Source organism: Cyanistes caeruleus, chromosome 1, assembly GCF_971803275.1.
Source record: "Cyanistes caeruleus chromosome 1, bCyaCae1.hap1.1, whole genome shotgun sequence".
Lineage (NCBI taxonomy): Eukaryota > Metazoa > Chordata > Aves > Passeriformes > Paridae > Cyanistes > Cyanistes caeruleus.
This window is the reverse complement of record NC_141701.1, coordinates 152362268-152384255: the sequence shown is the minus strand read 5'-3', so window position 1 is coordinate 152384255 and position 21988 is coordinate 152362268. Positions and strand designations below refer to the sequence as shown.

At 50.6% G+C, this 21988-nt stretch overlaps 1 protein-coding gene and 1 long non-coding RNA gene across 3 annotated transcripts in view; one reads left to right on the top strand and one right to left on the bottom strand.

Moving 5' to 3' along the window:
• Window positions 1–21988, bottom strand: part of SCAP (SREBF chaperone) — a 47543-nt gene that overhangs the window by 23122 nt on the left and 2433 nt on the right. For both annotated transcript variants that reach the window (XM_086851483.1, XM_086851548.1), the window contains exons 2-4: window positions 18304–18433; window positions 16222–16379; window positions 945–1165 (exon numbers count right to left, since the gene is read on the bottom strand). In XM_086851483.1, coding sequence (XP_086707609.1) covers window positions 945–1165; window positions 16222–16379; window positions 18304–18433 — 509 coding nt within the window. The remainder of the gene's footprint in view (window positions 1–944; window positions 1166–16221; window positions 16380–18303; window positions 18434–21988) is intronic.
• Window positions 15101–21297, top strand: LOC147656053 (uncharacterized). Its single transcript, XR_015278064.1, has 4 exons — window positions 15101–15326; window positions 15708–15886; window positions 16029–16723; window positions 17533–21297. It is a non-coding gene; the product is annotated as an uncharacterized LOC147656053 (long non-coding RNA).

The following is a 21988-nucleotide window of genomic DNA, read 5'->3' as shown; positions in this document are numbered from 1 at the left end:
ACACAGTGCACACACACGCTGTGTCACACACACACACACACAGTGCACACACACACACAGTGCACACACACACACACACACACACAGTGCACACACACACACAGTGCACACACACACAGTGCACACACACACACACAGTGCACACACACACACAGTGCACACACACACACACAGTGCACACACACAGTGCACACACACACACAGTGCACACACAGGGTGTGTCACACACACACCCCAGGGTACAGCCCCAGGGGAACAGCTGCTGTTATCCTGTAGGATATCCCAACAGACCCCGTGGATGGGCTCACTCCTGGCTCCAGGGGCTCCAGCACAGCCAGCTCACGCTTCCCATGCTCAAAAACAACCTTTAGAGCCAACTTCCTTGGGGTTCACACCCCTGTGCAGACCTGTAGTACAGCACATTGTACTCTTCCACAACTCCCAACTCCCTTTAAAAGCACAGGCTTCAGCCTGTGTTCACACCAGCGTTCCCTCTAGCACTAGGGAACCACTAACGACCCCACACGTGCTCAGAGGGCTTTCTTTATAATTAAGAGATAAAAACGCTTTCATGATCTTCACTGTCAGCTCAGGCTGTGTGCAGGGAATGAGAGCACACGGGGGAGAGGGATGAATGCTGATTTATCAGGGACAATGAGCAGCCTTTGTGTGTGACAGAGGGAAAACCAGGCTGGAGCACGTGTAGAGTGACAGGAACAAAACCCTGCTATTTTTACCTGCAGAAAGGAGCCTGGCTGAGTGATCTGCTCACTTCTCACAAATACACATATAAAATGAAAGACAACAAGGACTGGGCAGCTCTGGCTGCTGTCAATGACAAAATACTGCCCCCATTGGCACTGTCAGCAATGCAGGTGTTGGATTAGTGAGGATGGAATAACAATGAAGCTGTAGGCAGCTCTCAGCTTCCCTGGCTCCCTCACCTTTGAGCGTGGCTGAGGTCTGCAGGGTCTTTGGTTCATGCTGGTGGATGGTTTTGATGATATCTGGGTCGGCATTGAAGCGCTCGCGGTCGTTCTGCCAGAAGTTGCCCGGGGACAGCAGCAGGCAGCCGTGCTCCGGGAGCAGATTCCTCAGCTTCCTGAGGCCGGGCAGCAGGTCTGTCACCTGCAGACAAAGCTCCTCCAGGCTCCTCACCCCCGAGCTGCAAGGCAAGCACAGGGCTGTGGGATGGAACCCAGCTGAAGGTGAAGCCTGTGGAGGAGCGTCCCTCCTGCGTCAGGCGTGCTGCTCGTCCTCCTCCCAGCTGGGAACAGGAACCGGCTCTCCCTGGCACTGTGAGCAGGCTCCAGAACCCCAGCAGCATTCCTGACCCCCAGCTCTGGCTCCTCACCCGACAGAGGAACCCTCTGCAGTTCTTGCACACCTCAAACCCCTCTCACACACACGTGGATGGTTTACAGGAATCCAGGTCAGCCTTCCTGACGTGGATCCTTTGGGGTGCACTCCAGAACGCACCCAGCATCGCTGCCTGCACCTGGGCTGGTGTTTTCCCACTTCCTCTGAACTGCGTATGAACTGTTTGACACAATCCTTTAAACCTAATTCAACAGATCCTGATGGGGTTACACAGGTCCTGATGGGTTACACAGATCCTGATGGGTTACACAGGTCCTGATGGGGTTACACAGATCCTGATGGGATTTACACAGATCCTGATGGGGTTACACAGATCCTGATGGGTTACACAGATCCTGATGGGTTACACAGGTCCTGATGGGTTACACAGATCCTGATGGGTTTCACAGGTCCTGATGGGGTTACACAGATCCTGATGGGTTACACAGGTCCTGCCAGGTTTACACAGATCCTGATGGGTTACACAGGTCCTGATGGGTTACACAGGTCCTGATGGGGTTACACAGATCCTGATGGGTTACACAGATCCTGATGGGTTACACAGGTCCTGATGGATTTACACAGGTCCTGATGGGTTACACAGGTCCTGATGGGTTACACAGATCCTGATGGGTTACACAGGTCCTGCCAGGTTTACACAGATCCTGATGGGTTACACAGATCCTGATGGGTTACACAGATCCTGATGGGGTTACACAGGTCCTGCCAGGTTTACACAGATCCTGATGGGTTACACAGATCCTGATGGGTTACACAGATCCTGATGGGTTACACAGGTCCTGCCAGGTTTACACAGATCCTGATGGGTTACACAGATCCTGATGGGGTTACACAGATCCTGATGGGGTTACACAGGTCCTGATGGGTTACACAGATCCTGATGGGTTACACAGGTCCTGCCAGGTTTACACAGATCCTGATGGGTTACACAGATCCTGATGGGTTACACAGGTCCTGATGGGTTACACAGATCCTGATGGGTTACACAGATCCTGATGGGTTACACAGATCCTGATGGGGTTACACAGATCCTGATGGGGTTACACAGGTCCTGATGGGTTACACAGATCCTGATGGGGTTACACAGATCCTGATGGGTTACACAGATCCTGATGGGGTTACACAGATCCTGATGGGGTTACACAGGTCCTGCCAGGTTTACACAGATCCTGCTGGGGTTACACAGATCCTGATGGGTTACACAGGTCCTGATGGGTTACACAGATCCTGATGGGGTTTACACAGGTCCTGATGGGTTACACAGGTCCTGATGGGGTTACACAGATCCTGATGGGTTACACAGGTCCTGCCAGGTTTACACAGGTCCTGATGGGTTACACAGATCCTGATGGGTTACACAGATCCTGCCAGGTTTACACAGGTCCTGATGGGTTACACAGATCCTGATGGGGTTACACAGATCCTGATGGGTTACACAGGTCCTGATGGGTTACACAGGTCCTGATGGGGTTACACAGATCCTGATGGGGTTACACAGGTCCTGATGGGTTACACAGGTCCTGACAGGTTTACACAGGTCCTGATGGGGTTACACAGGTCCTGCCAGGTTTACACAGATCCTGCTGGGGTTACACAGATCCTGATGGGTTACACAGATCCTGATGTGGCTACACAGGTCCTGATGGGGTTACACAGATCCTGATGGGGTTACACAGGTCCTGATGGGTTACACAGGTCCTGCCAGGTTTACACAGGTTCTGATGGGGTTACACAGGTCCTGCCAGGTTTACACAGATCCTGCTGGGATTTACACAGATCCTGATGGGTTACACAGATCCTGATGGGTTACACAGATCCTGATGGGGTTACACAGATCCTGCTGGGATTTACACAGATCCTGATGGGGTTACACAGATCCTGATGGGTTACACAGGTCCTGCCAGGTTTACACAGGTCCTGATGGGGTTACACAGGTCCTGATGGGTTACACAGGTCCTGATGGGTTACACAGATCCTGATGGGGTTACACAGATCCTGATGGGGTTACACAGATCCTGATGGGGTTACACAGATCCTGATGGGGTTACACAGGTCCTGCTGGGATTTACACAGGTCCTGATGGGTTACACAGATCCTGATGGGGTTTACACAGGTCCTGATGGGTTTACACAGGTCCTGATGGGGTTACACAGGTCCTGATGGGTTACACAGATCCTGATGGGGTTACACAGGTCCTGATGGGTTACACAGATCCTGATGGGGTTACACAGATCCTGCTGGGGATTACACAGATCCTGATGGGGTTACACAGATCCTGATGGGTTTACATGGATCCTGATGGGGTTACACAGGTCCTGCCAGGTTTACACAGGTCCTGATGGGGTTACACAGGTCCTGATGGGGTTACACAGGTCCTGATGGGTTTACATGGATCCTGATGGGGTTACACAGGTCCTGCCAGGTTTACACAGGTCCTGATGGGGTTACACAGGTCCTGATGGGGTTACACAGGTCCTGCCAGGTTTACACAGATCCTGATGGGTTACACAGGTCCTGATGGGTTTACACAGGTCCTGAAGGATTTACACAGATCCTGATGGGTTTATATGGATCCTGATGGGGTTACACAGGTCCTGCCAGGTTTACACAGATCCTGATGGGGTTACACAGGTCCTGCCAGGTTTACACAGGTCCTGATGGGTTTACACAGGTCCTGATGGGGTTACACAGGTCCTGATGGGGTTACACAGGTCCTGCCAGGTTTACACAGGTCCTGATGGGTTACACAGATCCTGCCAGGTTTACACAGGTCCTGATGGGGTTACACAGATCCTGCCAGGTTTACACAGGTCCTGATGGGGTTACACAGGTCCTGCTGGGGAGGGTCAGTGGTGGTGCTGTTGTTTTGTGTCCCAGCTGTTGGGACTGACACGTGAGGGGACATCTCACCCCAGCTGAGCTGCTGTGCTGCTGGGCACCTGCTCAGGTGGTCTGACAGGACAGGTGGCTCACAGGGAGTTATTGTTACTGCTGGGGAGTTCCTCTGGCATCTCCCAGCTGCCCAAAACCAGCTTCCTGCTGAAGTCAGCTCTGGAGAACAGCTGCACTCTGACTGACACACACCTCACCAAGCTTTCCCAACGCAGAAATCTCAACATTTCCCTGGACAGCCTTCACGGTTTTTAATTGACACTGGAGCTCAGACCTCTTTAATTACTCCCAGGGATGCTAAAAAGCTACACTTAGGTTTTAAAAATAGAGACGTTCATTTAACTGTCTTTAATGGAAAGGGTTTTCTGTTACACAGCTGAGGTCTGTTTATGGTTACCTGGGGAAAGGTGAATGGCTTCACACACATTTGTGATGGCAGATCATGAAGAAAACATTTTAGGATGTGACATTCTTAGAGGGAAACTCTGGCACTTACCAACCAGGGATGTTTGGGCCTTTGGACCCAACAAAAACCCCAGAGTAATCTTTCTGGGAAGGGGAGGAAATGAAGTCTCCCAAAAGTGGCTCCAGTTTTACCTGTTTCTGACTAGCATTAAACAGCACCCTGTGCCTCCTGCAGCCAAAGAAGGGAGAAATGAACTAATTAAAGATTCAGAACAAAGAGGCATTGTATCGAGGATGCATTCACAATTCCCCCGTTTGACAGGTGATAAATGAAGGCAGGAGCTGGCATTTAGCAATTGATTATCAAAGGCTTAATACTGACACAGAACCACTCCCTGCAGCAGGCCCAAATATTGCAAACCTCTGCAAACCCCTCTGCTGCTCTGCAGGCAGCTTGGCACAGGAAAGATGGATTTTATGGTCCCAGTTCAGGAAGAAGATAAACCCAGAGCTGCATTCACGTGGGAAGGAACACAGTCCACCCTCAGCTGCCTGCCTCAGGGATTTCTGCACTCACCCACAAGGCTGCAGCTGAACCCCAGCAAATAAATCCTCAGGAAGGAGGAGATTTATCCTTACAGCGATGGTGGCTTGGAGGAAAGGGCAGGAAAAACAACAGCACAGGATACAGAAAACAGATGAAATTGGAGGGGATAGAAGTGCCCTCAGCTGAGAGCCCAGGCCCCTCTGAAGAGCTGGAATTCCTGGGAACCTGGGGCTAGCAGGCCAAGCTGTAATTCCAGATGAAACCATTACAAAATCAGATGCTTTATCTACCCCCACTACTGAAAAGGAACCTCAGAAAAGCTATTTTGAGATACTGGAGAAATCACATTCCTGGATTTTCTGTAATAGCAAGACCCTTGTAGACATTAACGAGGAAAATCCAAAACTGGGCATGGCTTGACAGCCACAAACAGGCTTTGCAAATGCTGACAGAAGAGTTAAAAACATCAGTCACTCATCCCAGTGATCCTGTAACAGCTGAATGGGATTTTGCTGAGCGTGGGACACTGCAATGTGTTCCAGAAAGGGCCACACAGACCCAAACAATCATTAGGGTTCAATCCACAGCATTTAAAGATACTGGAAAGAGAAAAGGGATTATTATCCCTGGCCTGAACAAGCAGAAGGAATTCCACAGCACAAACCTGTGAAGGTGTGAGGGTGTTCCAGTCTGTTGCTGAGAAGGGCAGTGATGCAGAGGGAGCTGCCCAGGGGCACTGCACAAACCAGGGGGGTCTCAGGGCTCACAGACCCAAGGGAAGGCACTGAAACCCCACCAAACCAGAGGGCTGGGACTCCAGACAGGTTAGCTTGACACCAGCCATAAACCTGGTGGTATCCTGGGTGCTCCTGTGTTCGCTGCAGACTCTGAGGCTGGGCATGTCTGGCTCCCTGAGGCCTCAGCCAAACGCACGGGTGGGAAATGGAGGCACTCTGAGCATGGAAACAGGAGTGGAAGCAGCAGAAGAGGGAATTAGGAGGGCACAAGGGGGACAGTTAAAGGCTGTACTGCTGGCAGGAAAGGAGAAAACAATCTGTGTGGATTTTTACACGCTCTGGGCTGCTTGTGTCAGTGGGAAGCGATGGGTTGGCAAGCGAAGGGAAAGGAGGCTCGGCAGAAGGAAGATGGGGAGATGGACAAACCCACGCAGGATGGGTCAGAGCTCATGTAAATGAGCAGATTTACAGCCTTGGTGGATCAGAGGGCAGAAATCAGCAAGATAAACATTGATCAGTCAGCTCCACAAGGCTGGTATGGACTGGGTGAGTGAAATGGAAATGAGGGCAACTCTGGCCACAAAGTTCTGTTTCCTGGAGCACAAAGCAGGGGCTGGCACTGAGCACGGCATTCTCACAGAGTGTCCCCAGTGCCAGCTGACACCTGAACAAAATCATGGCACTGCCTTTACAGATGAGAAGGAACAAATCCCTCTGGGCCCCTTGGCAAAGGGATTCTCTCGTGCCTCTGAAGGCATGCCGTGGTTACAGGTACACCTAACGGGGTGACACCGCTCTCTGGGATGTCACTCACTGCCCAGAGCGGGCAGCAGGTGCCAAAGCTGCTGTCTGGGGACTCTGGGACCGTGTTCCAGCCTCCCCAGAATGATGGCATCACCCTTCTCCAGGGGACGGGGCAACACTGGCAAAACACTGCAGAAAGAAAGTGTTCACTGGGTGTTTCCTACACCTTAACCTCCCCAGGTATTCACTGGGTGTTTCCTACACCTTATCCTCCCCAGGTATTCACTGGGTGTTTCCTACACCTTATCCTCCCCAAGTGTTCACTGGGTGTTTCCTACACCTTATCCTCCCCAGGTATTCACTGGGTGTTTCCTACACCTTATCCTCCCCAGGTATTCACTGGGTGTTTCCTACACCTTATCCTCCCCAGGTATTCACTGGGTGTTTCCTACACCTTATCCTCCCCAGGTATTCACTGGGTGTTTCCTACACCCTCTCATCCCCAGGTATTCACTGGGTGTTTCCTACACCTCCTCATCCCCAGGTATTCACTGGGTGTTTCACACACCTCATCCCCAGGTATTCACTGGGTGTTTCACACACCCTCTCATCCCCAGGTATTCACTGGGTGTTTCACACACCTCATCCCCAGGTATTCACTGGGTGTTTCCTACACCTCATCCCCAGGTATTCACTGGGTGTTTCACACACCTCATCCCCAGGTATTCACTGGGTGTTTCCTACACCTCATCCCCAGGTATTCACTGGGTGTTTCACACACCTCATCCCCAGGTATTCACTGGGTGTTTCACACACCTCATCCCCAGGTATTCACTGGGTGTTTCCTACACCTCATCCCCAGGTATTCACTGGGTGTTTCCTACACCTCATCCCCAGGTATTCACTGGGTGTTTCCTACACCTCCTCATCCCCAGGTATTCACTGGGTGTTTCACACACCCTCTCATCCCCAGGTATTCACTGGGTGTTTCACACACCCTCTCATCCCCAGGTATTCACTGGGTGTTTCACACACCTCATCCCCAGGTATTCACTGGGTGTTTCACACACCCTCTCATCCCCAGGTATTCACTGGGTGTTTCCTACACCTCATCCCCAGGTATTCACTGGGTGTTTCACACACCTCATCCCCAGGTATTCACTGGGTGTTTCACACACCTCATCCCCAAGCCAGTGGGATCATGGAGTGTGCCAGTGGTTTGTTGGTGCAGTGCCTCAGGCTATGGGAATCTGCCTGGGATCAAAGGTTACCCTCTGTGCTGTGTCAGACGCAATGAATAACTGATATCAGACATAATAAATGTAATAAATAAATAACATATATATGTCACCCTGAAAACTAAATCCTTCTGCTAATGTTTTCATAGTCTTAGTTACTTTCCCATGAAAGTTTTATAAGTTATTTATCACATTCCTTCTAAGAAACATCTTCTGATGGATGTTTTGCATGACTGGGAAGGTGGTAACTTAATTATCCAATCCCTGGTGGTTGTGGAGAATCTATAAATACTGGAGTCAGAAAATAGAGTTCCTGCTTTCCTGTTCTAACACTGCAAAGTGTTTGTGTGAATCACTTTGTGTCCTTTAGTGACATATATATATATATATATATAAATAAAATTTATTTTATATATGTGTTTGTATATATATATATGTGTGTGTGTGTACATATGTGTATATATATATATCTATATATACATATATACACACACATATATATATAAAATTTATTTTATATGTGTTTGCGTATATATGTGTGTGTACACGTGTATATATATACATCTATATATACATATATACACACACATATATATACATATATACATATATATACACACATATATATAAAATTTATTTTATGTATGTATATGTGTGTGTGTGTACATATATGTATATATACACATCTATATATACATATACACACACATATATACATATATATATATATAATTTATTTTATATATGTGTTTGTGTATATGTGTGTGTACATATGTGTGTATATATACATCTATATATACATATATACACACACATATATAAAATTTATTTTATATGTGTTTGTGTATATATGTGTGTGTACATGTGTATATATATACATCCATATATATATACACACACACATATACATATATACACACACATATATATAAAATTTATTTTATATATGTATATATATGTGTGTGTGTACATATGTGTATATATACATCTATATATACATATATACACACACACATATATATAAAATTTATTTTATGTATGTACATATATGTGTGTGTACATATGTGTATATATATACATCTATATATACATATATACACACACATATATATACACATATACATATACACACACACACATATATAAAATTTATTTTATATATGTATATATATGTGTGTGTGTGTACATATATGTATATATACACATCTATATACACACATATATACATATATATACATATATAAAATTTATTTTACATATGTGTTTGTGTATATGTGTGTGTACATATGTGTGTATATATATACATCTATATATACACATATACACACACATATATATACACACATATATGTATAAAATTTATTTTATATATGTTTGTATATATATGTGTTTGTGTGTACATATGTATATATATATACATCTATCTATACATATACACACAAATATATACATATATACACACAGACATATATAAAATTTATTTTATGTGTGTGTGTACATGTGTCTATATATGTGTGTGTATATATATACACACACATATATATACCTATATATACACAGACACATATCATATACATACACACACACATATATACAAAATTTATTTTATATATGTGTTTGTATATATATGTGTGTGTGTACAGATGTTTATATATATACATATATACACAAACATATACATATGTGTGTATATATATATACATATATACATATACACACACATATACATATACACACACACACACATATATATCTAATATTTAATAATAATTTGGAGCTGTTGTGGAGCAAGGAGCCGTCCTGTGTCCTGTTTCAGGAGCTTTGCTGAGCCCTGGGTCTCTTTACACAGCCCTGACCCTTGCAGGACAATCGGAGGTGGCAGGGTGGTGATGGTGGATGTGGGACAGCGCGGTGGCTCTGAGGAGCCAGGCTGTGGTGGCCCCCAGGGCTTCAGGGACACTCTGCTCCCTTCAGGGGTTCAGGGACACTCTCTGCCCCGTTCAGGGACACTCTCTGCTCCATTCAGGGGTTCAGGGACACTCTCTGCTTCGTTCAGGGGTTCAGGGACACTCTCTGCCCCGTTCAGGGACACTCTGCCCCATTCAGGGACACTCTGCCCCGTTCAGGGACACTCTGCCTCATTCAGGGACACTCTGCCCCGTTCAGGGACACTCTCTGCCCCGTTCAGGGACACTCTCTGTCCCTTCAGGGACACTCTGCCCCGTTCAGGGACACTCTCTGCCCCGTTCAGGGACACTCTGCCCCGTTCAGGGGTTCAGGGACACTCTGCCCCGTTCAGGGACACTCTCTGCCCCGTTCAGGGACACTCTGCCCCGTTCAGGGACACTCTCTGCCCCGTTCAGGGACACTCTGCCCCGTTCAGGGGTTCAGGGACACTCTGCCCCGTTCAGGGACACTCTCTGCCCCGTTCAGGGACACTCTGCCCCGTTCAGGGACACTCTCTGCCCCGTTCAGGGGTTCAGGGACACTCTCTGCCCCGTTCAGGGACACTCTGCCCCGTTCAGGGACACTCTCTGCCCCGTTCAGGGACACTCTCTGCCCCATTCAGGGACACTCTGCCCCGTTCAGGGACACTCTCTGCCCCGTTCAGGGACACTCTCTGCCCCGTTCAGGGACACTCTGCCCCGTTCAGGGGTTCAGGGACACTCTGCCCCGTTCAGGGACACTCTGCCCCGTTCAGGGACACTCTGCTCCGTTCAGGGGTTCAGGGACACTCTGCCCCGGTCAGGGACACTCTCTGCCCCGTTCAGGGACACTCTCTGCCCCGTTCAGGGACACTCTGCCCCGTTCAGGGACACTCTGCCCCGTTCAGGGACACTCTCTGCCCCGTTCAGGGACACTCTCTGCCCCATTCAGGGACACTCTGCCCCGTTCAGGGACACTCTCTGCCCCGTTCAGGGACACTCTCTGCCCCGTTCAGGGACACTCTGCCCCGTTCAGGGGTTCAGGGACACTCTGCCCCGTTCAGGGACACTCTGCCCCGTTCAGGGACACTCTGCTCCGTTCAGGGGTTCAGGGACACTCTGCCCCGGTCAGGGACACTCTCTGCCCCGGTCAGGGACACTCTCTGCCCCGTTCAGGGACACTGCCTCATTCAGGGGTTCAGGGACACTCTGCCCCGTTCAGGGACACTCTGCTCTGTTCAGGGACAATCTGCCCCATTCAGGGACACTCTGCCCCGTTCAGGGACACTCTCTGCCCCGTTCAGGGACACTGCCTCATTCAGGGGTTCAGGGACACTCTGCCCCGTTCAGGGACACTCTGCTCTGTTCAGGGACACTCTCTGCCCCATTCAGGGACACTCTGCCCCGTTCAGGGACACTCTCTGCCCCATTCAGGGACACTCTGCTCTGTTCAGGGACACTCTGCTCCGTTCAGGGGTTCAGGGACACTCTGCCCCATTCAGGGACACTCTGCCCCATTCAGGGACACTCTGCCCCGTTCAGGGACACTCTCTGCTCCATTCAGGGACACTCTCTGCCCCGTTCAGGGACACTCTGCCCCGTTCAGGGACACTCTGCCCCGTTCAGGGACACTCTCTGCCCCGTTCTGGCCGTGCTCACAGCCCTGCTCTGCTGCAGCCAGCGCGGGGCTCCCGGTGCCGCTGCCCGGCCGAGGCTGCGGTACCCGGGACGGGCAGGGCACCCCCAAAGCGCAGCCAGACACAGCCCCGAGCTGCTGGGCAGCACGGGAAGGGCTGCAGCACTCACTGCCAGCACTCCTGCATTCCCACAGGGAGCAGCTCTGCATGCACAGGATCTGCTGATGCCTGGGCAGCACAGAACTGATGCTGTGTGCAGAGCTCAGCTCTGAAGTGACACGCTGTGCTCACAGCAGTGTCCAGCTCCCCAGCACCACCCCTGACTGTGCCATCCCAACACCTCACGGTGACACTGAAAGACTCTAAAATCACAGAAAATTCAGGGACTGACAAAGAAAGGCTTGGCAAGCCCTGGGAAAAGTGTTAAAAGTAGGCCCTGGGAAATGTTAGGCCTTGTGCTTGCTGAGATCATGTGAAACTGCACCTGTGTAATCAGTGTATGATAAATGATATAATTGTTAGATGTGATTAGATATAATTATTGTTTAAAGAATCATGACAAACTACGTTAGGGGTTTGAGGGGGACCACGAGAAATCCATGCTTGGGTAAAATCAATATACACAACAGAAAAATGTAAGTTTAATAATTAATGTGTAAGTTATATAATGATAGAGTATAAAAACATGTTCAGCTCAAAACTAAGATGGGTCAGATTTGGGTCTGTGCAGCCCTGACAGCCAGAGCTCTTTAATAAAGCACTTTTATACAATCATTCTGTGGTTATGTGCTGCTGAACACTAACAACAACAGCGACTGCAGGGCAAGGAAAGGGAGCAGTGCTGGTTTTCCTGGGGCCCCCAACACAGCACACACTGAACCAGTTCTGCCTGAGCCTTGGGAGAGAAATTCCCACCTGAAGCTGCTGCAAGCTGGGACACTGATAACAGCAGCACCACCACTGGATCTGTTCTCAGTTTCCCACTCATCTCATGAAAGTGTTTGGATGATGGGAATTCCACACCAAACAGGTTTTCCAGTGGCCTCCCTCTGGCTGGAGTGATGCTCCTCCTGAAGGAAAGAGCCCAAATCTACACAGTGGTAAAATCTTGATCAGCACTGTTAAGGTATAGAGCATCTGAGCTTCCAATTGTTTGGATTAGTATTTGCTTGTGGTTTGTTTTGCAGTGTATGTGAGTGATTGCTTTAGAATGCTCGTGCCTTCACTCTGGCTGTCACAGGAGGTGGAAAGGATTTCCCCCTGAATGTAACTTGAGTTTTCATCTGATTATGGGATCATTTCTGTGCACCTCCTCCTATCTCCTGGGGGTAAGGTATAAAATTCCCCACTGCAGTAGGTGGGAACAATTTGAGTTTCACTCCAATTTGATTCCCCTGAGGCTGTAACCAGAGTGCTCCATAGTGCAGACACACCTGGGCAGGTTACTGCAGAGCCATCCAACACCTGATATGATGAACAAGGATATGTGAAATGCTGGACTTCACTGAGGAACACAGCACCAAGAACCCTGCATGGAAATGGAGTCGCTGGCCCATCACAGAACTCCTCCCATCACTGCTACTGAAAAATTAACTCCAGGAACTTTTCTTTGATCCTCATTTGCACCCCGTCTTTCCTGTGATTTTTAAGACTCAAAGGATGGGGAACATCCTGATCTACACAGACTGGTAACAATGCAATTAAAATTACTTGTCTGGGTTGTCCTCAGTTACCATGAACACTCTGGATTTAATGTTATAGCTTGTCACTGGAATTTTTTTTATCAGTAATTATTATATATCTGATTTATCCACGCCCTGAGCAGGGCCACTTTGCTCTGTGGTTACTGCAGGGGCTGGCAGAAGGAACCTGAAGGTTCTCCTTATTCCATGGGAATTGACTCCCAAGCAATGCTGATTCTTTTGGCAGCTTTAACACAGGTACCTTGACATCTGCTGGGAGTTGCTGAGTGTTATATTGTGGATTAACTGTGCTTCACAGCTCCCATCTGTTCTGTCCTGGCTGGTTAATAAATAATTCATTTTATAAACACACCTCATTTGCCATCACCAGAACATGTGGGCCAGAGGGAGTCTTTAAATTTGAACTGTTGTCAAAGTGTGAGGCTGAGGCTGCCCAAAGCTCCCACTCCTGTGCCATTTCCCCCATGGGATCCAGGAACAGGATCTGCCCAGGAAAGGTGAACTGAGCAAATCCACGTGAAGAACAGACACCAGCCCTGCCTGGCTCTGGCCCTGCACACAGGAAGGGGCTTCCAGGTGGCAAATGAACTGAAGCCTTTGTAAAATCCCTCTCCAGAAGAGATTTCTCTTCTAACTACAAAGAACGAGCACAGAAACTCCAAAATGATGGTTTGTCTTTGTGAACACTCCCTCCACAACGTGCACCCTGTGGTGACAAGACTCAGCTTTCCAAAGAAAGCAGTGGAAAATACACTCCCAAGAAATGGTGTTTATAGGGACAAAAGCTTCGGGAATGCAAACTTAAAGGAACTGATGCCTCTGGAAACGGCTCCAGGCAGAGCAAATGACCATGGTTTGTATTTTATCAGCTCTGGAACGTGGCAGAGATAAGAGTTCATGCTGCAGATAAGGCCATGGACGCGAGGCCACGCTCCCAGCTCGTGTCCCTGAGGGATGGTGTGGGTGCAGAGTGACACCAACACCCAGAGCTGGGGCAAAGAACAGATTCCAGGTCACTCCTGACTTTTACAGAGGTGAGTGCTCGGATCTGCAGCCAATGGAAACACCCACGGTGTGTTTCCTGCCCAGGTACACTGAACAACCTTCAGCTCCCTCCTGGAATATAAAAGATATAGAACAGAACAGAACAGAACAGAACAGAACAGAATAGAATAGAATAGAATAGAATAGAATAGAATAGAATAGAATAGAATAGAATAGAATAGAATAGAATAGAATAGAATAGAGAATAAAGAATAAAACAGAATAGAGAATAAAACAGAATAGAGAATAAAACAGAGAAGAGAAGAGAAGAGAAGAGAAGAGAAGAGAAGAGAAGAGAAGAGAAGAGAAGAGAAGAGAAGAGAAGAGAAGAGAAGAGAAGAGAAGAGAAGAGAAAACAGAATAGAGAATAGAACAGAATAGAGAATAGAATAGAATAGAATAGAATAGAAAATAGAATAGAATAGAACAGAGAATAGAATAGAATAGAATAGAACAGAGAATAGAATAGAATAGAATAGAATAGAATAGAATAGAATAGAATAGAATAGAATAGAAATATAGAATAGAAAATGGAATACAAAACAAGCCAGTTTGCATATAAAAAATATTTTTCTACTCAACTTTGTTACTGGCAACAAGCAACAAGAACTTCATAATGATTGTTGAAGTAATTGCAGAATTTATCCCAAATTAGTTGTTTCCTGAAATATCCAAAAGCATGCCCAAAATGGTAACGCTGCCCCCAGGTTAAGGTCTCAATGTTGAAGTAATTTTCTTCTGGTGGCATGAAGAACAATAATAAAAGTAATAATTTTGTTTCTGTGTTGCACCACTGCTCATCAAGGGCAGTGCCAAGGGGAGATAATGAGAATACAATGAGAAGACAAGGGAGATAATGAGAACACAACACAGGCCTGGGAGCACGTTGTTTCTGACTAATTGGCAACAGATAATTATCCCACAGGATAAGGGAGGAGAGGGACTGAGCACATGGACAGAAGGTCAGTGCCAAGGCTCTGGGAGCTGGCAGGGAGAGGAAAAAACTGAGGAAATCTGTAATGAAGAGCAAAAATGGCATTTCTAAAACATGATCCCCAAGAGCAGCGGCTGGGGGTAAAGGATGGGTCCCCAAAAGGACAAATCAGCAGAGAGGAGCAGGGTGGACACTCAAAAATGATAAATTTAATGCCCTTTCTGTTCACAGCACAAAGATCAAGACCCCACTTGGGGGTAAAAAGAGTTTCTGCTTTGAGGTGGGAGCTTGTCAGTTGGAAAGGACAGAGGGACATGGGGACGTTAATAATCACATTATAATATGATTAATTATTAATAATCACATTAATAATCACCTCTTAATGTGCAAAACTGATGTGAGTGGCCATGAGAAATGGACTTGTGATCTCAGAGGCGTTTCAGGAAAAGCCTTTCCATGTTAAACACCTCACAAGTGAGACTCCTGACAATCTGTGCATGGTTCTGCTCTCCCACTTTCAGGAATCACTGCCAACAGTGCCAGGAGGAGGACCAGGATGGCACATGGAACACTCAGTCTCTCCCCCAGAGCCCTGAGTCTGCCTTTTAACAAACAGGGGGCTGGGAGCTCCCCCTGCAGACACCTGGAAGCTGAGGAAAGCTGTTGTGTATAAAGGTTACAACAGGATAAAACCAAACAGGTACAAACTATCCTAGAAACAGCCAAAGACAGTCAGGAGAAGGTTCCTAAGCAGGGAATTCCAGCAGAGGCCCAGGAGCTCCCTATGGAGCTGGTGTGGTGCTGCAGGGATTCTGAGACACTGCACCTGTATCACCCTGCAGCTCCCTTCTGGACTCAGCCCAGAACACTCCTGAGCATTTCCAGTGCCTTACTTGGAGCACAGGGGAGTTGTACAGCACAAACTGCTCCATATGCAGGATGGATCCCACCTCCCCCAGCTGATCTCTCACTTGGTTTAGGACATCAGCAGCTCACGGCTCCTGCCCAGCCCTGGGGCAGCTCCCTGTGCCTTACCTGTCCCTCAGGGCGTGGTTCCTGATCTCCTCCACCAGCTGGAAGACTCGGGACAGCGGTGACCTGAACACATCCACAGCCAGGAAGTTCTTCTGCCACGGGGACACGGTGGCTTTCACCAGGATCTGCTGGATGTAGGCCACGGGAGCACCGACGTACTGCGGGGAAACCACGGCAGCGTCAGGCCCCGGCCTCCAGGGAGCTCCCAGCAGCAGCAGAGCAGGAGCACCTCTGCCAGACTGTGTCTTCCCTTCCCAAATCAGAGGTGGGACGTCAAGAACCAAAAGAGTCTGATTCTGTTTCCCTTGTAGGGACCTTAAAGCTCACCCAGTGGCACCCCTGCTGTGGCAGGGACACCATCCCCTATCTCAGGCTGCTCCCAGCCCCAGTGTCCAGCCTGGCTGTGGGCACTGCCAGGGATGCAGGGGCAGCCACAGCTGCTGTGGGCCAGCAGGAGCTGAGGGCCAGCAGGGCCGTGTCCCCTCCCTGTGTCCCCACAGGAGCTGAGGGCCAGCAGGGCCATGTCCCCTCCCTGTGACCCCACAGGAGCTGAGGGCCAGCAGGGCTGTGTCCCCTCGCTGTGACCCCACAGGTGCTGAGGGCCAGCAGGGCCGTGTCCCCTCGCTGTGACCCCACAGGAGCTGAGGGCCAGCAGGGCCGTGTCCCCTCGCTGTGACCCCCAGCAGGAGCTGAGGGCCAGCAGGGCCGTGTCCCCTCGCTGTGACCCCACAGGAGCTGAGGGAGCTCAGCAGGGCCGTGTCCCCTCCCTGTGACCCCACAGGAGCTGAGGGAGCTCAGCAGGGCCGTGTCCCCTCGCTGTGACCCCACAGGAGCTGAGGGAGCTCAGCAGGGCCGTGTCTCCTCCCTGTGTCCCCCAGCAGGTGCTGAGGGCCAGCAGGGCCGTGTCCCCTCCCTGTGTCCCCCAGCAGGTGCTGAGGGAGCTCAGCAGGGCCGTGTCCCCTCGCTGTGACCCCACAGGAGCTGAGGGCCAGCAGGGCCGTGTCCCCTCGCTGTGTCCCCCACAGGAGCTGAGGGAGCTCAGCAGGGCCGTGTCCCCTCGCTGTGTCCCCACAGGAGCTGAGGGAGCTCAGCAGGGCCGTGTCCCCTCGCTGTGACCCCACAGGAGCTGAGGGCCAGCAGGGCCGTGTCCCCTCGCTGTGACCCCACAGGAGCTGAGGGCCAGCAGGGCCGTGTCCCCTCGCTGTGACCCCACAGGAGCTGAGGGCCAGCAGGGCCGTGTCCCCTCGCTGTGTCCCCCACAGGAGCTGAGGGAGCTCAGCAGGGCCGTGTCCCCTCGCTGTGTCCCCACAGGAGCTGAGGGAGCTCAGCAGGGCCGTGTCCCCTCGCTGTGACCCCACAGGAGCTGAGGGCCAGCAGGGCCGTGTCCCCTCGCTGTGACCCCACAGGAGCTGAGGGCCAGCAGGGCCGTGTCCCCTCGCTGTGACCCCCAGCAGGAGCTGAGGGCCAGCAGGGCCGTGTCCCCTCGCTGTGACCCCCAGCAGGAGCTGAGGGAGCTCAGCAGGGCCGTGTCCCCTCGCTGTGTCCCCACAGGAGCTGAGGGAGCTCAGCAGGGCCGTGTCCCCTCGCTGTGACCCCACAGGAGCTGAGGGAGCTCAGCAGGGCCGTGTCCCCTCGCTGTGACCCCACAGGAGCTGAGGGAGCTCAGCAGGGCCGTGTCCCCTCCCTGTGACCCCACAGGAGCTGAGGGCCAGCAGGGCCGTGTCCCCTCCCTGTGACCCCACAGGAGCTGAGGGCCAGCAGGGCCGTGTCCCCTCGCTGTGACCCCACAGGAGCTGAGGGAGCTCAGCAGGGCCGTGTCCCCTCCCTGTGACCCCACAGGAGCTGAGGGAGCTCAGCAGGGCCGTGTCCCCTCGCTGTGACCCCACAGGAGCTGAGGGCCAGCAGGGCCGTGTCCCCTCGCTGTGTCCCCACAGGAGCTGAGGGCCAGCAGGGCCGTGTCCCCTCGCTGTGACCCCACAGGAGCTGAGGGAGCTCAGCAGGGCCGTGTCCCCTCGCTGTGACCCCACAGGAGCTGAGGGCCAGCAGGGCCGTGTCCCCTCGCTGTGACCCCACAGGACTCACCCAGTCGGGGCGCTCGCCGGGCTCCCCGTGCTGCGGCCCCGCGCCCGGCCCGGGGGGAGCGTAGTCCTTCAGCGGGGTGCTGAACTCCACGGGGCCCGTCCCCGGCAGAGGCAGCTTCAGCAGCGGGTAGCTGGGGGGACACAACCAGAGAACTCTCTCATTTTGGAGCTTAATGGACTTTTTTAGACAGAAGAGATAGAAAAGTGACCGGGCCCGCTTCAGCAAAGGCAAGGTGTGCAGGACAGGAGACCCAGCCGTTGGGCTTTGGCTTTCCCTGGTATCCAAGAGCCTTTCCTCCTTGGACAGGGATAACTGAAAGTCCAGGGAGAGAAAGAAAATGCAGGGCCTCTCCTGAACTCCTCCATCCCAGTTAGCTGTGGCAAAAACACTCAGTGAGGCCACGGCTCAGGAACTGTGTATCCCACACAAACCCCACACACTCTGTATATTCCAGTGGCTGCTTCCCTGCCCCAAATCCTTCATGGTCCTCTGCTTTTCCTCATTTAGACTCAAATTATTTCCAAAACTTAACTCCACTGGTTCTCAAAGCACTTTTAAGAGCAGCAGTGAGACACCAAAACCACGAAATCTTGATTTTCTTGATGCTTTGCCACCACAATCTCTGGTGATTGTAGCTCCTGTCCCACAACAGAGACTTTGAACTATTCAGAAATTGAGAAACTGAGGTTACAGAGAGCTTAGAATGGGATTTTGAACTCCAAATGTTCTCAAAGGTGGTTAAAAGCAAATCAGAATTGAACTGGTGGGAAAAGCGAGGCTGCTGACATTGAGAATCCAGAATTGTCAGCACCAACTGAACTGGAGAACAGAACTTCAGTCTTTTTGTGGCCTTACCATTCCTGATATATTTTCCTTTTTGAGGATGAATTTTGTGGCAGTATTTACACAATAAATAGAAAGGCCTTGGAATTGTTTTCCTGCAAGTCTCTGCCCACTGCATTAGGGATGAGCTTGGATCATCAAAGGCCAGGGAGGAACAAGCAGCATCTAAACGTGAGGCTTCAGAGTGAACAGCAAACAGCTGAAAAGGAACAAGGAAATCAGAAGCCAAGCTTGTCAGATTTGCTTTTTATTGGCCTGACAGAAATACATCTAATTATTAGCATTTATTATTATTTATTCCATCAGCAGGGAAGAGAAAAAGGAGTAATAGAATGAAGCATGATAAAAAGAAACAAAGCAGAGTGGGTTCAACAGATGATTGAGGAGGAACTGTTATTTCCTAAATGATTTCAGTGCTGGTGAGTGTGCCCAGAAATGCAGGGAGAACACTGGAGAGTCAGGAAGGTGCTTCTGCAGAGGGGTATTCCCTGTGAGTCACCTGTGGGCTGGGAGGAGTCACAACAAGCGTTTTTTGTAGAATTTGAGTAATTCACACTCAAGACTGTTCGGGTTTAATCTGATTTTGGAGTGTTTCCCCCTCTCCGTGGGTGTGTGGTGCCTCTGCCTGGCGGGGCTGGTGCTGTTCCAGTCTCTCCCAGTGGATCTGCCATTCCCAGCAGGATCCCCAGGGCTCCTCTGCAGGCCAGGAGGGCCCAGCTCTCCCCCAGGGCCAGCAGAAGGGGGTGGCTGCAGGGGGGATGAGCAGCTCTGGTGTGAGAGCAGAGCAGGGTGGGATTCTGTCTCCAGTCCCAGTCCTGGTGCTCAGCCCAGCATGGAGAGCAGAGTGGGGATCTGTGTGATCATGGGGACCCAGCAGGTGTTGGAAACACGGAATGCTGGAGGGCTTTGGCATGGAAGGGACTGTGAGGATCATCCCCAGCCATGGCAGGGACACCTCCCACCATCCCAGGCTGCTCCCAGCCCCACCCAGCCCGGCCCTGGGCACTGCCAGGGATCCAGGGGCAGCCCCAGCTGCTCTGGCTGCTCTGCACTGTGACAGGTCTGGGGCACTGACAGTGCAGGGGTGCCCAGAGGGAACAGCCCCAGCTCCAGGGAAGGCATTTCCAGCACTTGGGATGGGCTCTCCTCACGTTTCTCTTTGTCAGGGATTTTTTTGAGCATCAGGGAAAGAGGAGAACAGGAGAATGGAAAGCACAGAGGAGGGAATAACAGCAGGACCTGAAATGGCCACAGAGCAGAGGGCAGCAAGCTGCAGCTGAGCAGGAGGAAAAGGCTGGAACAGCTGCCCAGGGGGGCCTGGAGTCTCTGGACACATCCCTGTGTCACCTGCTGCAGCTCACCCTGCCCTGGGGGATCTCCAGAGCCTCCCAGCCCCACCCATCCTGTGAGCCTGGGATCCAACAATGACAGGAAAGCTCAACTTGTTCTGCTTTTGGGAAAGGCTCTTTTTAGACGCTCACTGTGCACCCTGAAACCCTCTGAAACCCCAGAATAAAGGAAACACAGATCCTGTAACCAGCTGGAAGTGGTGAAGTGCAGCAGGAGCTGCATGAGGGAGGTGCAGGCAGAAATGCTCACCATGTATTTTAAAGAGGGCTCAGGGGGGCAGGAGAGCTCCAGGCAAATCCCTCCCTGCACATTCCCCCTTCCCAGACCCACCAAGAGCTCCAGCAGCCGAGGGTGGAGGGAAGCAGGGAGCTGCCAGGTCTCAGCTAACAGGAAAGGAGCTGATCCATGGAATTAAAATAGCTCCCAGCTCCACTGGCTCGCTGCAGGACGAGCTTTTGGCCGGTGTGCAGCCAAGGCAGAGCAGCCTGCAATCCCACTGCTGAGGAGAGAGGCAATCTGGTGACAGGGGCTTGCCAGAGGGCTGGCAAGGCCAGTATCTGGCAGCAACAGCACCTCTTTAGCCTTGGCAAGTGCATCAACAACCTGTTTCTGAGTAAATGATGGTGGCTTTGGGCTTTGCCCTGCTTCCCCCTGACAGGAAATTCTGCACCAGAAAGGAGATTTCCCTTTCCTGTGCAGCACAGCCTGCTCCTGGTGTCATGGTGAAATCCCAGGGGAGAATGTTCTCTGGGCATCTGGAACGTCAAGAGTCTGACTCAGGTCCTCTGGTTACCACACAAATACTACAAACCTGTGCAGGAGTGATACATTCTCACAGAAATAATTATAAATAAATAAATATGTACACACACACCTCCCCAGGGTGGTTCCAGCCACTTCTGCCATTCTTCAGGAGCTCCAGTTAAATAACAAACCTGTTAAATTAAACCTGTTTAAGTGTCCTAAACCTGCTGCAGTCACCTGGGTCACCTGCAATCCTGGAACTAAAAGCTGTTCTTCAGAGTGACACTGGCATTTCACATTTACCCCAATGGCCACAGTTCCAGGTGTCACCTGTTCCTGTCTGGGCTGGTGTCACACAGGGTTGGTGACACCCTCACTCCGGGGAGAAATGCAGATCCCAGCACAGATCCATTCAAGTGGGATGAGGAAAATGTGGAAATTAACTTGGATTTTCAGACTTTAGCACTACAGAGTGAGTCACAGGGTTTTCTGCTTTGGGTATTAATTTACCATCAAACCCAGAGATGCTGTCTTGTCTGTCGGTGACATTGAAGGCAGTGTCTGTACAAACCCTTCCAAGAGTGAAGACACCCAAAACAACCAGACCAGACTCTGTGGTGACCTTATTCCCTGCATGGTCACTGCCCTCACCTGCCTGAGGCCAGAACCCCTCACTGTGGACCTTGTGCTTTATTTCAGCTTTCACAAACTCTCTGCAGACAAAAATGGTGGGGTTTGATTGATGTGA